The 13,409-nt window shown below is 44.8% G+C and overlaps 1 protein-coding gene across 3 annotated transcripts in view; it reads left to right on the top strand.

Annotated features, from left to right (window-relative positions):
* SH3PXD2A (SH3 and PX domains 2A) overlaps positions 1 to 13,409 on the top strand; it is a 246,181-nt gene that overhangs the window by 146,622 nt on the left and 86,150 nt on the right. For all 3 annotated transcript variants that reach the window (XM_079312063.1, XM_079312062.1, XM_079312064.1), the window contains one exon: positions 5,161 to 5,189. In XM_079312063.1, coding sequence (XP_079168189.1) covers positions 5,161 to 5,189 — 29 coding nt within the window. The remainder of the gene's footprint in view (positions 1 to 5,160; positions 5,190 to 13,409) is intronic.

Below are 13,409 nucleotides of genomic sequence, written 5' to 3'. Positions count from 1 at the left end.
CTTGGCTTTTCCATGAAAGTTAAGATCACTGGTACAGGGGAGATCTCTTCTACACTGAAGAAACAAGTTTTCCAGTGTTGTGCTTGGAGTTACTCAGGGAAAACTTTGGTTGACTTTTATGTTGCTGGGTTCAAGCATTAAATCAGAATCTCCAGTTGGGTCCTGGTGAGCCAAACTGCATACAAGCATAACTTTGTTATGGAATGCAAAGAAATTCACTGCAGCCTAGGCAGAAATATGCAGTACATGAAGTGGGGCTGCTTGCTCAGCAGACACGCTGTGAAGACAACAGAAAGGTGACAGGAAGGCAAAATCCTCTCTTTTGTTTTGTTCCTGTTCTCTTAAGAATGTGTTTGCACAGCAGTGGTTTACCCTTCTTTAGCAGCAGCAGAGGCCACATCCAGCTAGTGGGAAGTGCCTGGGTTTGAAGTCAGGTCGACAGTTCCCTTCTTGCCCCACAAGTCCCTTTTGCTCGGGGCAAGGAATTCTGGAATTCTGGAGTCTCGGGACCACCACAATGGGGCCCTTTCTCACGGGGCTGGAGAGCTCGACCTCTGCTCAGAAAGGACAGATTCATGTTGGAGAGGGTTCCACAATGCAACAATTTATATCAGGAAATGAACAGAATACTTTCTAAAAAAAATAAAAATAAAGAAGAAGGAAAAAAGCCTTCATCTGTTTCTTTGGCTTGGAGAAGAGATCAGCTGTGGTTTCATTATATCAGAGGATGGAATGCTGAAGAGGGAAAATGTATAGCTGTATGCATCCATGTGTTTGAGTTTCTATTCCCAATGCATAACATAGAGTTTTGCTTAATTACATGTCAGATGGGTCTCAGAGCTCAGTGGGAATGGAGATGCTTTCATGCACATGGTTCAGCTTCTGCACTGTGAGCACCATGAGTAGAATTTCCACCCTGCACTCTCCATGTAGCTCCTGTGTGTTTGGATAATACCAAGGTGTTAGGTGCTCCTCCAACCATAGTCCTTGGTGACAGGCAGGTGCCAGTTCTCAGTCACACTTGGTTTTGTGCATTGTCAAATAGAAAATGCCAGTCTGCCTGTTGAGAAAAATCAGTTAGAAGTTTCAAGATGCAAATGTATTCTCAAGGCTCAAGTTTCTGTGCACGTAAAGAGTAGTAGCAATTTTTGTATTGGTTTGCTTTAACAATAGTGTCACTGAATCTGATAGCAGGGCTAAGAAGAATAGTTAGCCATCTTCATTACTGATTGCAAACTTAAGTGTTGGGAAGGAGAAAGTGGACTTCCTTGTAAAATATTTCTGTGCTTTTAATCTGCCTGGCAAATAATTGGTAATTAAATGATAATCTGAGTTGTTTGTTTGAAATGTCATGTATCTCCACCACAGTCTGCCCACACCACTAGAGATTTTTAGGAATTAACGAGCTGGGAACAGAAATTACTACAATGTATTTAAACATTAATTTATGGAAGCCAACAAATACGTAACAATTTCAATGTATGTATTAAAATGCACTCGAGGATACAGGCTGACCCCCATTACTCAGGGCTTGTCACTGTCTCATCTCCTTTGGACAGCAAACACTGAGAAAGAGACAGCAAGATGATTTACCCTCCCTTTAGCTTCTGCCTGGTGTGCTGCAGTGTCTGCTGTGCAGCTCCCCAGCCGTGCTGCTCCGGGGTCTGACAGCTTCTCATGTTTGCAGGCACTGTTTCCCTCACACTTGAAACCCATGGTTGTCTGAAATCTTTGCTAAATGAGTTGAAGCTGAGCCTTGCTTTACTGACAGGCAGAGGCCTGGGTTAAAGTGTGCCATATCTGGGAAAGGAGGAATCCCAGAGGATGAACTTGCTGGGTCTGCTGTCCCACAAAAAGAGGCAGAAGCTTTCAAAGGAGCCTTTGCACCATGGCCCCACAGGGATGAGGTCCCCTGGCTGAACCCATCACTCCAAGGGAAGCTGGTCCTGCAGGAGACTTCTGCAGACTTGCCAGATCTCCACAGACAATGCAGGAGAAATCATCTGGGACAGATATAACCCAAAATGAATTAGAAAATAGGTAGGCACAATCTGTCACCAATGCACCTAGTCACCTCCAGTCTTCTCCACTTGGAACATTTCTTAGTCTCTATTGAACAAAGGTCAAGATACTCCTCACGTTTTAAACAACTTTCCAATTGTGCCACTGTTTGTGTGTATCTGTATGTATTTAGATAGATCAAAACACATGTACACACAAATCAATGTTGATTAACTCCCAATGAATACAGCAGCAAAGTCAGTCCCTAAAGATGTGCCATAAAGCTTTTCAATAATGTTGTTAATACAACCTTCATATTTAAATTAGATTGCAAGTGACATATTAATTCAACATAAGGTATTTTTAAGATTCAGAAATTTCCAGGCTGACTGTGGATAGCTTAATGTGCTAACAAGGCAGTCAGCTTTATAGCAATGTTCATGGTCTTCTTTCACATTCATTGCTAGATTTCAAATTAGTAATGTTATCCTGGGGTAATGCTGATGAGAAAGGAGATCCAGCTTCCCTCTCCTTTGTCATTGAAGAAGAGTGCATTCAGCTTGTGTGATGTGCTTGACACCAGCAATGTTTTAATATCATTAGCAGCAGGAAAAATTTTCCTTGCCAGTAATGAGACTCAGCATCAGCTAAAGGTGGTGCCCCACAGGAAAACTTTAAACAAAATTGTTAGATTCTAATTCAAAAAAGGATAGGAATATGATATTTTTTAAGAAAGGTGTTTTTTTCAGTATGGAGTGATCCTGGATAATGAAGAAGGGACCTGCCAGAGCTACTTTTAGTTCCACCCACTGCTTTCATTGTTATTCTTGTAGCTATAGTTGGCAGTGAAGTTAGGATGGTGGTGTCTGTTCTCATATAGAAATGGAGGAAGAATGGAAATGCGTGTGTGTATAAAGATGAAAAGATAAAAAGAGCAAGAGCTGAAAAGAAAGTGAGCTTCCCTATGTAGCCTCAGATATGGCATGGATTGTACCTTTCCTTGGAAAGGTTTTTCTTCTGCAAGACCACATTTTCTGTCTGATCTAAGGGCTAACAGTGTGCCAGGTGCAGTCTGGGCTGCAGGAGATCAGAGTTTCTGCTTGGAAATTGTTAAAGTGAAGAGAAACCATTAAATAATTTCCTTTATTGGTTTGGAGACATAAACCAGTACTTCAGTCTCACACTAATGCTTCACTGAGAACATTGAGGCTGAGAGGTATTAACCTTATATACCCTCACTTGGGAGAGGGAAGATACATCGATGAATCATATGCAGGATAGTGAGAAATAAAAAAATTAAACATGGAGTCAGGCAGGGCTGACTCTTGCAAAGCAGCCACACAGGCTTTCTTCATTAGGAGAAAATGGGTGAAGAATATGTACTCAAAGGGCACTTTACACAGCCAGAGAGGTTATTTGCTATATCTCCTTTACCTTCTCTTTTTTCTGTCCTTGCTGGGAGGAGCGAGTTTTAGATTTCAGAGTTTCACTGTGGAGATGAAGATTTTATTTCAGGCTTCATTTTATTTGATATTTCTTTCCCCTGACTTAATGAGTGGAATGTGGGTGTACAGAAAAGTAAAAAGACAGGGAGACATGGGGTACCTGGCTTTTTTTCAGGAACTCCAAAATCAGAACCAAATTAAAATCGACTTTAAAACTTGCAGAATGACTAAATGAAAAGAGGAAAACTAGCCCCACAGCTTGATTGGCTTTTTTTTAAATTAAGCCTTGTGAATTGGGTGGTGGTAGTGATTTAAATGGTTATTTTAGAATGATAAATTAATTTATTCTAATTAATTATGTCAATCAATCATAACCTCATTTCTAATAATGTGAAGTGAGTTCTGCATGCCAGGAGAGCTGTATGACAGCTCCACAAAACTCCAGACTGGTGTGGGAGCTGAGCTGGGGTAGAGGACTGCATTTTGGGGACTGTACCATCCCTGGCTTGGTCTGAGGGATCTCTGGAATTATATTTGCATATGATATCACTTCTGTAGAAGAAGCAACTTATTCATGAGCTATAGCATCATCACATCAAATACAGCTGCAGAAATGGCTGAGAAAGCAACCATTTAATTGAAGTAGAAATGACAATGGGAAATTAAAAGAGCTTGCAAAAAATTTCCAATTATTACTCACTGGATCAAATCCTAGACATGTAAGGCATGGGGATGCACACAAAATTCCGTGAGAAATGGAATTTACAAGTAGACATAACTCTCAAAACATATGTTGTTACTTCAGCTGAGCCCCCAAACTCTCTTTAAATAAACAGTTTGGGATAATCCCTCTCTGATCCTCTGGAGGATGGAGCAAGGTGCACGATACAAAACCCCACTTCTGACAGCCCAGTCCCCCAAAATGCAGAGGCTCTGCCTGTGCTTCTGGTGGGGTTCCAGCGAGGAGAGGCTGCCATGGGGTGATTTTGCCAGCATCAACAGTGCGGGGTGCGCTGTGCCCGGGCTGGGTCTGTCAGCCCGGAGAGCACCGAGGGGGAGCACAGCCATAAAACAAGTCTTTTTGTCCTGTGCTTATCCTGAATTAGTTCTTGCAGCTCCCTTCTGTAATTTCTTCCCCTCCCATAGCAGCTGCCTGGGGTTTCAGCTGTTCTGCATGAGTAGAGGTGCCAGCACCCTTTAAATCACTATGGGAAAGTAAGGGTGCATGTTCTACCCTGGAAGAAAGAAGAAAGGACAAAGTTTGTTTTAGTTTGTTTGTTTTTTCCCTTGTGCTTTCCAAGTGCTTGTCAGAGATAACTAGGAGAGGACGGGAGGTTATTCACAAATTAATTAGCCTCGGGTCTGCCAGCCACGGCAGCTCAGCCTGCAGCATCCGCATCCCTGCAGCAATCCCTTCCCATTCCCGCAGGGACAGGAAGGGTTAATCCGGGAGCTGTGCATTTACTAGCGCAGTTGAAAGGGGCAGCAATGCCGCCCCTCGGGGCTGCCCCGGCGCTGTGCTCGGCTCGCCGTGCCGGCTCGCCCCGCTCCAGCCCGCTGTGCGCAGCCCCGCTGCCGGGACGCCCCCGGCCGCTCCGGGCGAGGGAGGGGCAGCGCAGCCCGCCGGCGGATGGCTGCCAATTTGGGAGGCACCCGTTCTCCCGCCACCGATCCCAGCTCTAACCATGTCTATTTGTTGTTGTCTTTTTTTCAGGGACTATGGATCTTCAAAGAGGAAATCAGGTAAGACACCAGGCTTTTTTTTTTTTTTTTTTGTGTACTGCATGATTCTAGAGAGGATCTTACCCTCTGCTTTTGCCCTTCTGTTTATTTTGTGTGGTGTTGAATGGTGCAGCAGTTTAACTTTTTATTGCTGAATCCTGCTGGAGATAAGCATCAGTTTCTTTCCTTTGCACTGGATAGAAGAAATCCACCTTATATAGTACTGCAGTTAAAATGACTGTTCTTCTCTGACTGTATTTATACAGCTCTGTCTCCAGTGTGAGATGATAATTGTGTTACATTGCTTTCTCTTTCATTGCAAATGGTCAAAATGCAGAGTCAGAGTAGGGGCTCTTTTCTGGAGGGGAAGGGTATCTTTTTCTGTGCTGGTTTGAATCTTTTATCATGCTTTTTCTGATGCAAAATGTTCTCAGTGCTTGTGTCTGGGTTTGGGCTGCCTCAAAGGCTGTAGCTCAGTGTTTTGTTCTTAAAATCCTGGATTGAAATGTCCTATAAAACCCTGATTTGAAACTATATAAATCCGATTTTTCCCCTCCCCATGTAGCTCTTAGTGATTTTTACAGATGTGTTTTCAATAGGGATGTATAATTATGGGCCTCTGGGTTTGGCTGCTCTGAGCTGGATGTGTCAGGGCTTTCTATTTTTTAATTTTTTCTTTCACCTAAGCAGCATTGAGCACCTGCAACTCTCATTGACTTTGGAACCTTGGATGCTTCAAATTGCATTCAGGGCATCCAGAGAGAAGCCTTTCTAACCAGCAGTGACTCTTGGAAAACTCTGGCCTGTGTGCAGGGAAGGGAGGATATTTTTTTTCTTCCTGCTTTTAAAGATGATAAACACTGCAGTAGCTTAGTCTCTGAGTGGGAAGATGAATGTAACATACTGGACTCCAATGAATATCACTGCCTACATTGATTTGTTGGTTAATTATGAGGGCTTTTAAGCTGCCATCCTGTAATAAGCTAAGTGATGCACTAAAGAGAAGCTGTTGCTTAACCCCAGTGACCTGTGTATCAATTGGCAGCTGCCTTTGGAGGCCAATATTTCTGGTACCTTTCCCTGAATTTCCCTGAGGTGGGATGTGGTAATGAGTAGGCAAGCATGGTGTAAGGTGCTGGTCCTACAAATAAACTAGAGCATGCTTGGTCTTCTTAATCTCCTGCAAAGCTTCTGTCTGGGTTATGCTTCTAGGACTTCCTAAATGTAATATTAAGGAAAGTATTTGTTCATAACAGCCTGTGAATTAAATTGGAAGCAGCACCTTCTCTAGAGGGGCTGACCATAAATAAAAAGGTCCAAGTGAGTTGGTAGAAAGCAGAGCTGAGTGTGGGAGTTCCTGGCTCAGAGCCACATCCTGAGCACTGGGGGCTTTTGGGTCACGTAAAAATCCTTGAAAAACATTGCTGAAGTCTCTGGGGCAACCTGATTTAGCACTGACCTGGAACAGCATTAGGAGACACAGAAAGCTTTGGGCTCAGTGCACCAGTTTACATGAAAGAGTGTTGCAATTCACGTGCAAGAGATGCGAGGAGCTGCTTTGGGAGTGTAAGGAAACTGCTGCCTCTCCATTCCTGTGGCTCTGGGGGCAAGCTGGAGCTGATCTGCCATGACATCATGAGAAAAGCAAGTGAGTCATTGTAGCTGAGATGCCATTTGTGGATGCTCTCCCCTGCTGGACTCTTTGGCCCCCTGCCCTGAGAACCCCAAGTGACATGGTCATTCATCCCTGCGAGGGACGCTCAGGTCAGGCTCCCTCCTTTGGCTGGCAGATCTCCTTCTGGGACTGCTTTCCTTTTTGGTGCTGGGCTGTTCGTGCAGCCAGGGCTTGGAAACAGTGGAGCTGAGGGACTTTCTCCACTTACCCCATACAAAGAGGAATGTGAAGCAGCGCTACAAACAAATTGAGCTGCATAAAGGGACTCTGTCCTCAGCCATCTTCTCACTTGATTGTAGAATGGCAGAGGAATGATTCCTTCTGTTTGGAGCTGGATGTTGTGGGAGTGTGCACGCAGTGAGCAAAGGAATATGCCAAGGGAGTTGCCAGTTACAGCCTCTAACAAAGACCAGCTTTATGGCATTTGAAAAAGAGATGGGGTAAATAAGCACAGATTTTCAGGATTGCTGGGGTGGTTTTTTAAGATAACAAATAGCTTTGAAATGCAGTTTCTTCCATAGGTGCAGATCATGGAACTACCATCTTTAAACAAGAAACAAATAGGCATTTTTAAATGCAAGCACCTCCCAACAAATGAGACTTTATGAATATGTGGTGTCTTGACCAAAGATGTGCTGGGAGAGGCTGTTGGGTGTGAGCACAGCTGTCCCACACTGTCCAGCAGGAATCCCACAGCTGCTGTGTTTCAGGCATGTGCAGGCATGGCAGGAGCATGGCTGATTGCAGAAACATTTAGAGAATGCCTCAGACAGCCAAAGTCACCTCTACCCTGACCTCTGCCTTGCCAGAGTGAGTGTCTAGCTAGTCCCCTGCTCACTCCTTAGAGCAGGGAGAAACTGGACAAGTTCAGAGTTTAATAGGAGTTATGGAAACATTTACCGCTGCAGTTGGTGCTGGTTGTAAACATTTGAGACCTTCTGAACCAAATGCAATAGTGTGGCATGTCCTTAGCTAAACAAAAGGGAGTCTTGTGCTGATCTGGGGCATCTCTGCATGCCAGCCCTCAGCCAAGCTTCCTCTTGTGCAAAGGACTGTGTAAACACAAAGCCCTTTGCTTGGATGTGATCTAATTATAAATGCTTTAACCTGCAGCCAGCTCAGAGACCTGGAGTTTCACCAGGCTCTGTGAAGGCACAGGTGTTTGCTGTGGCCTGAAATGCCACATGTGCTGGTACCTTGGACCTGGGGGGCTTTATCTGATATACTGCAGAGCTGCTCAGAAAGCTGCCTTCGTGTTTCCAGGCAGTTGAACTGTTGCTCTATGACCATCTGTCAGTGCTGGAGAGCCCTTGGTACAACTGTGAGGAGTGGTTATTGTGGGCATATTCTGTACACTTGCAACAAATGGCCTCTTCTTGATCCACCCAAAGACCCTCTGCAGCAAAATGGGAAGGAATTACTTTTCAAGCTCCGACTTGTCCATTGCATTAGCCAAGTGAACAGCTACTCATTTGTCACTCAAAATAAGCATTACTTCTGTGCTGGCATCCATTGTGTGTTGTTTCTATCCTCAAATCAAAATAAGGGTAGAATTGCTGCAAGTCTAGGAATGAATATTTGTATGGTACATTACAAGCTACAGATTAGGTTAATCCATTCTGCAAACCCTACCAGCTACCATCTGTGCATGGTGAACTAATTAACCCTTGAGATATCTGCTAATCCTGATGTGGCTTTTAAACCCAGTTGGAGTATGTTTCTCCCTAAAGGTGGCATTGTGCCCTCCACCTCACAAACTCCCTTGCTGACTAGAGAAAGCTGCAGACTTCTGGAGTAAGATCTTGCCCTTTCTCCTTGCTGAGAATCTTTCTTGGCTCGTTTGATGGCAAAGTAGTCAGATCCCAGTTATGAAGCTGAAGCAAGAATCTGAGCCCTGGTGTTTGGTGGCTGCAGGGAGCTGGTGTGGGCTTCACAGCTTTTCTACATTGAGCCTCAGTGCTCCTTAACTACCGAGAGGATTCTTTGTAAACTGTGGGGATCCAGCTTTCAAAGTGATCTCTGCCACCTGCCTTGTGGGTGACCAAGCCCTTGTGGTCACAACTTTCCATGTGCCCAGACAGGAGCACTGATGGCCATCCCTTTCTGAAATCATAACCCATCTCCCCCTGCCCTCACTGCCCACCTTGCTGCTGGGGGCATAGCTGGCTTCAGGCTGTTGCTTGGGGCTTCTTCTGGCACCTTGTTGGTATAGGATGCTCCTCCAAGTGAAGATGAATAAGCTTTAATAATATGGAAGTTATGGTTCCATCAGTCCCGCAGTGTTTCCTTTCCCTCATTGTTCAGATCCTGTGTACATCAAGCTGGCTGTGGTTTGGCTGAATCTGGCAGCTGAAATCTGTTTTAAATAGTAATTGAGCACTTAGAATATTAAGTTAATGATTTGGTTCAAGCCAGTGCTGCATCAGGATGCTGATGAGACTTCCTTGAATGAGTAAACCATCTTTCAGCTGGGTTTCCCTGTCCAATATTTGGACTAGAAAGATTATGGCTACACACAGCCAAGGATCACTGCTTTCTTTCCCTCCTGTAATCTAAAACTAGGAAGGATATATCTGCTGGCAAGTAAATAAAAGCTTCACAAACTTTTTATAGAAACATCTGTAATGCTGTCTTTTCCCTCAATGGGGAAATTACTAAGCAGAGTTGAGAGAGTTTCAGCAATGAGAGAAGTGGGGCCTCAAGTGAGAAACAAGCAGATTGTTTTAACAACACCAAGGGCCCTGCTGGCTGATCACTTTGTGAGATGCTGCCTAGGAATTATGGGTGGAGCTGATGGCCAAAGTTGCTTCCTTGGCCTAATTCTTCATCACTAGAGGCACTTTCTTCTTCGCCCTCATGCACTAAGGATGTGCAGTCTCAGCTTCAGGGAGTTGCCTTAATTGCCATTTCTTTGCATTATTTGGGATAGGTTTTTTGTGCTTCCTTTGTAATTACCAAGGGAAATGGCTCAACTTGTGTCTTTTTCTGTCCTTACAGCTGAGCTGTGCTCATCACTTCAGAGCTTAACCTTTCTGATCCTGTCACTCTGCATGTGTCTAGCCTGCATTTAGAGTTCCATGGCATGTCTTGCTCTCTTTTTTTTTTTTCCTTTTTTATAAATGAGCTGTATTTTGTTGACTTAGTCTGAGCTGCCTCCTTTAAGACAATGTGGAGAAAATGAATAGTGTGCTACCCTTAGTGCTTAATCATTCAGTGGGGTCACAGATGTGTGAGCCCCCAGCTGGACCAGCAGGGCTGTGTGGCTGGAGCTGGTTTTACCTGTTGCAGGACTGAGGTGGTGACCCTGGGAACAAAGCTTGGTCAATGCAACTGGGTGTGGCAGTCGTTGCCAGCTTCACAGGCCTGTGGCAAGCATTTAGCTACACACAGGTACAGGGCAAGAGCAAAATGTACAGCCTCCAGCCCTGGCAGGTGTTTTGCAGTATTAGTGGGAAATGGCTGCAATAGAAGGAGAAGGAAGGACTTCTCCAGAGACATACAGTGTTGCCTTTCCTTTGCCTTAAGATTGCTGCAGTACTGATGGGATGTCATCTGGAGTGGTGTTTAGTATTGAACTTCTAGTATTAGAACTGGGGGCATGCCTTAACTCATTCAGCTGACTGTGAAATCTGTCTGAGTTTTACCTTCTCAGTCAGAAGAACTGTTAAGCCTTTTAACTGTGCTCTCAAAGAAGCCAAATCTCAGTGTGTTACTAAGGAGTCTGAAAAATCCAATTAACTACCATGGTCAATCCCAGCATGAGGCAGTGCATCTTCTCTCAGGGTGGCAACTGCAGCAGATGCTGGGGGCTACCTGCCCCAAGCAAGGACTTGGTCATTGCTTAGTGAATCTGAGCCCAGGTGGTAGCAACAAAGCTAGAATGTGTTTTTTTACTCAAATGTTACTTTGAGTCATTCAGCTCTCATGGTGTTTGTCTCTGCAGTCTGTCTCCCTATAGTCCCTCTGAGAGCTTTAGCTTGGAAGGTTTTTGAGTTTTTTCAAGCTGGTGAATAGGGATGCAAGTCTGTCCAAGCCCGTGGCAATGTCCCAGGAACATTTAGATCATGTAACTTGGTGTCTTAGTCCCTGTAAGAAATCTGTGGTATGACATGATCCCTGCAGACTGAGGCATATGCTCTTGTGTCCTGATGAATCTCACGTGTGCCCTCTGCTCCTTGCATTGATTCCCACAATTAGGGCAGAAGCACTGATAGTGGAGTGACTCCTTGGTGCCATTTGGCCTGTTGATGAGGATGGCTGAGTGACATAGTTTGCCAGTCACTATTTTATAACTTCACAAGCATGTACTGACAGGATTGCTCTTAATCAGGAATTGTGATCTGTTCTCTCATCGTACGATTCACCTTCTTGGCTGTATGTATTAATTACTGCATGGAATTGAAAAACAGATTCTGGCAGAACATTTTGGTTCTCACATAGCTGCTGTTTTTGTTTTGTTTTTTTTTTTTTTTGGGGGGGGGGGGGTTTGTTTCTTTTCAGGAAGATAAAGGATTTAATAATAAGAAAAGGATAGAGTAGGCAAATCATAGCAATTAAGGACCAAAGAAACCTTTTCATTTAATTACTGGGGATATGCAGCTTGGGCCTGGTTCTGGAAGGACTTAGTGATCTCAATGTGCATCTTGAACTCAGTTATCAATGACAGAGCTTCCTCTTCTCATGACTGAGAATTATTTTTCCTCAGGTAGTGAACTTGCTAAACTTCTGATCCGTTTATTGGCTTTTGCTTGATGCAGTTATTCCCCAAAGACCTAATTTTCTTGCCTGACTTTTTTTTTTTTTTTTTTAATGGGACTGTAAGTATGTTTTTGTTTTTTTTTCTTTTTTTTAATTTCACCTAATTAGTGGAACATCCATTCTGTGGGTTTGGGTTTTTTCCAAGGCAAGACTACTGCTCCTATGTTCCGTTGAGGTAGCAGAGAGCAGGATTTGAGGGAGAGCTGCTGCTAAGGCAGGCATATTTCATGTCCTTGCAGCATCTGTGTGTGTGTGACCCAATTCTGCATCTTCAGTCAAGATGTGAATCTGTCCACTCCAATCCCACGCTCCAAATCCAGGCTGTAGTATTCTGGCAGAAGGAAGCTGATCTCACACTTCTTCTTGTGCACCATATTTTTAAAGTCACTGCCTGAACTGAAGTGCTTTGGACTTCTGCCTGAGGCTACTGAAGAGAAGAGCAGATAGGAGACTTTATCCTGCACTGCTTCAGTTTTCTGCTGACAGGACATGTGGCCCATTGGATGCATAGGATCACTGTCATCTTCTGGGTGGCCCATATGCTGGGGTGGGAGGAATATGGGATAAGAGAGAAAGATGTTTGTACGTTGTGTGGGTTTTTTGTTTTGTTCCTTGGCTTTTAAACTGAAGTGTGGGGACAGGGTGCAGGATTAGGGAAAAGAATGTGTTTGTGTTCTTTGCCCTTCCCAGTTCAGCATTGGTGCTGCAGAGAGCCCTGTGTCCAGGAGAGAGGGCAGGGAGGGCTGAAAAAATGAGGTGTGGCTTGAGCACAGCCATGGTAGAACAGCTTGAACCCTGCAAATGCCTCAGAGTCTTCAGCTGAGCACAGAGAAAGCACTTGGTACCGTGGGGGATATAATGGCATTTCTCTTGGTTTTAAGAAATTCTCTGTTCTCCATCTGCTCCTGTTCTGCCTCCCTCCTCTGTCTGTCGGTGGCAGATGGCATTAACACTGCCTGCGTGGGTTTCTCCTCTCTTGCACAGAGAGTTCTGGTATTTTGATTTTGGCATGCTGTTTAAGGCAGGTGAGAAGTGCATTGGGGAGCTGGAGCAGAGGGTGATGATCCTCAGCCACCACAGGAATCTGTATGTGGCACAGATGGGTCTGGCTGGCTGAGAGGAGCAGATGAAATCTTCCCTGGGCATTTTGGGGAGCTTAGTCTCATGCTGGTAAGCACCTGAATCTCTGTCCTCAGATTCTGGAAACCTGGATGTAGGGTGTGTGTCCTTAGCCTGCTGAGAGCACTCACCCCTAAAATGCCACTCCCTAAGTGGGTCCAGCTGTGTGAGTGGTGTCACACCTGTCCCATTCTAGCTGGCCTGAGTCCAGGCTGAGTGTCCAGCAGGTGTCCTGCAGGAGTTGCAATGTATGCACTGACTAAAGGTCATCTCTGCCTGGACATGCCAATGCTGCTGAGTGTTCTGTACTTGGCAGCGTGGCTGCTTCACAGCTGGGTCTTGACTCTTGCTCCATTTTTTGAGGCACACATGAATCCCAGCATGTGTACATACCTGTGAGTTTCCAAGTGCAACGTCTGGGGCTTTTCTGCCCTCCTCCTTGGCATTGCTGGAGGCTGGTTTTTTCCTCAGAGGGGTGATGCTCTCAGTTTGTACAGCTGTAGATGTGGATTAACATTCAGATATTCTAGGCACTTCCCAGCAAAACTTGGAACTGGTACAAAACTGTATGTGCAGGGGCTGTACCACAGGGATCATGTGGGAAGCAATCCCCACTTGCCATGTGGAAAGAGTTAATGTGAGCTATGGCTGCCAGAACAAAAACTAAACAGTCCTGGATACTTCTGGGT

The sequence above is a fragment of the Erithacus rubecula genome, assembly GCF_903797595.1.
Source record: "Erithacus rubecula genome assembly, chromosome: 9".
NCBI classification, from domain to species: domain Eukaryota; kingdom Metazoa; phylum Chordata; class Aves; order Passeriformes; family Muscicapidae; genus Erithacus; species Erithacus rubecula.
Note: the sequence above shows the minus strand (reverse complement) of the source record. Positions and strands in the feature narration are given on the sequence as shown.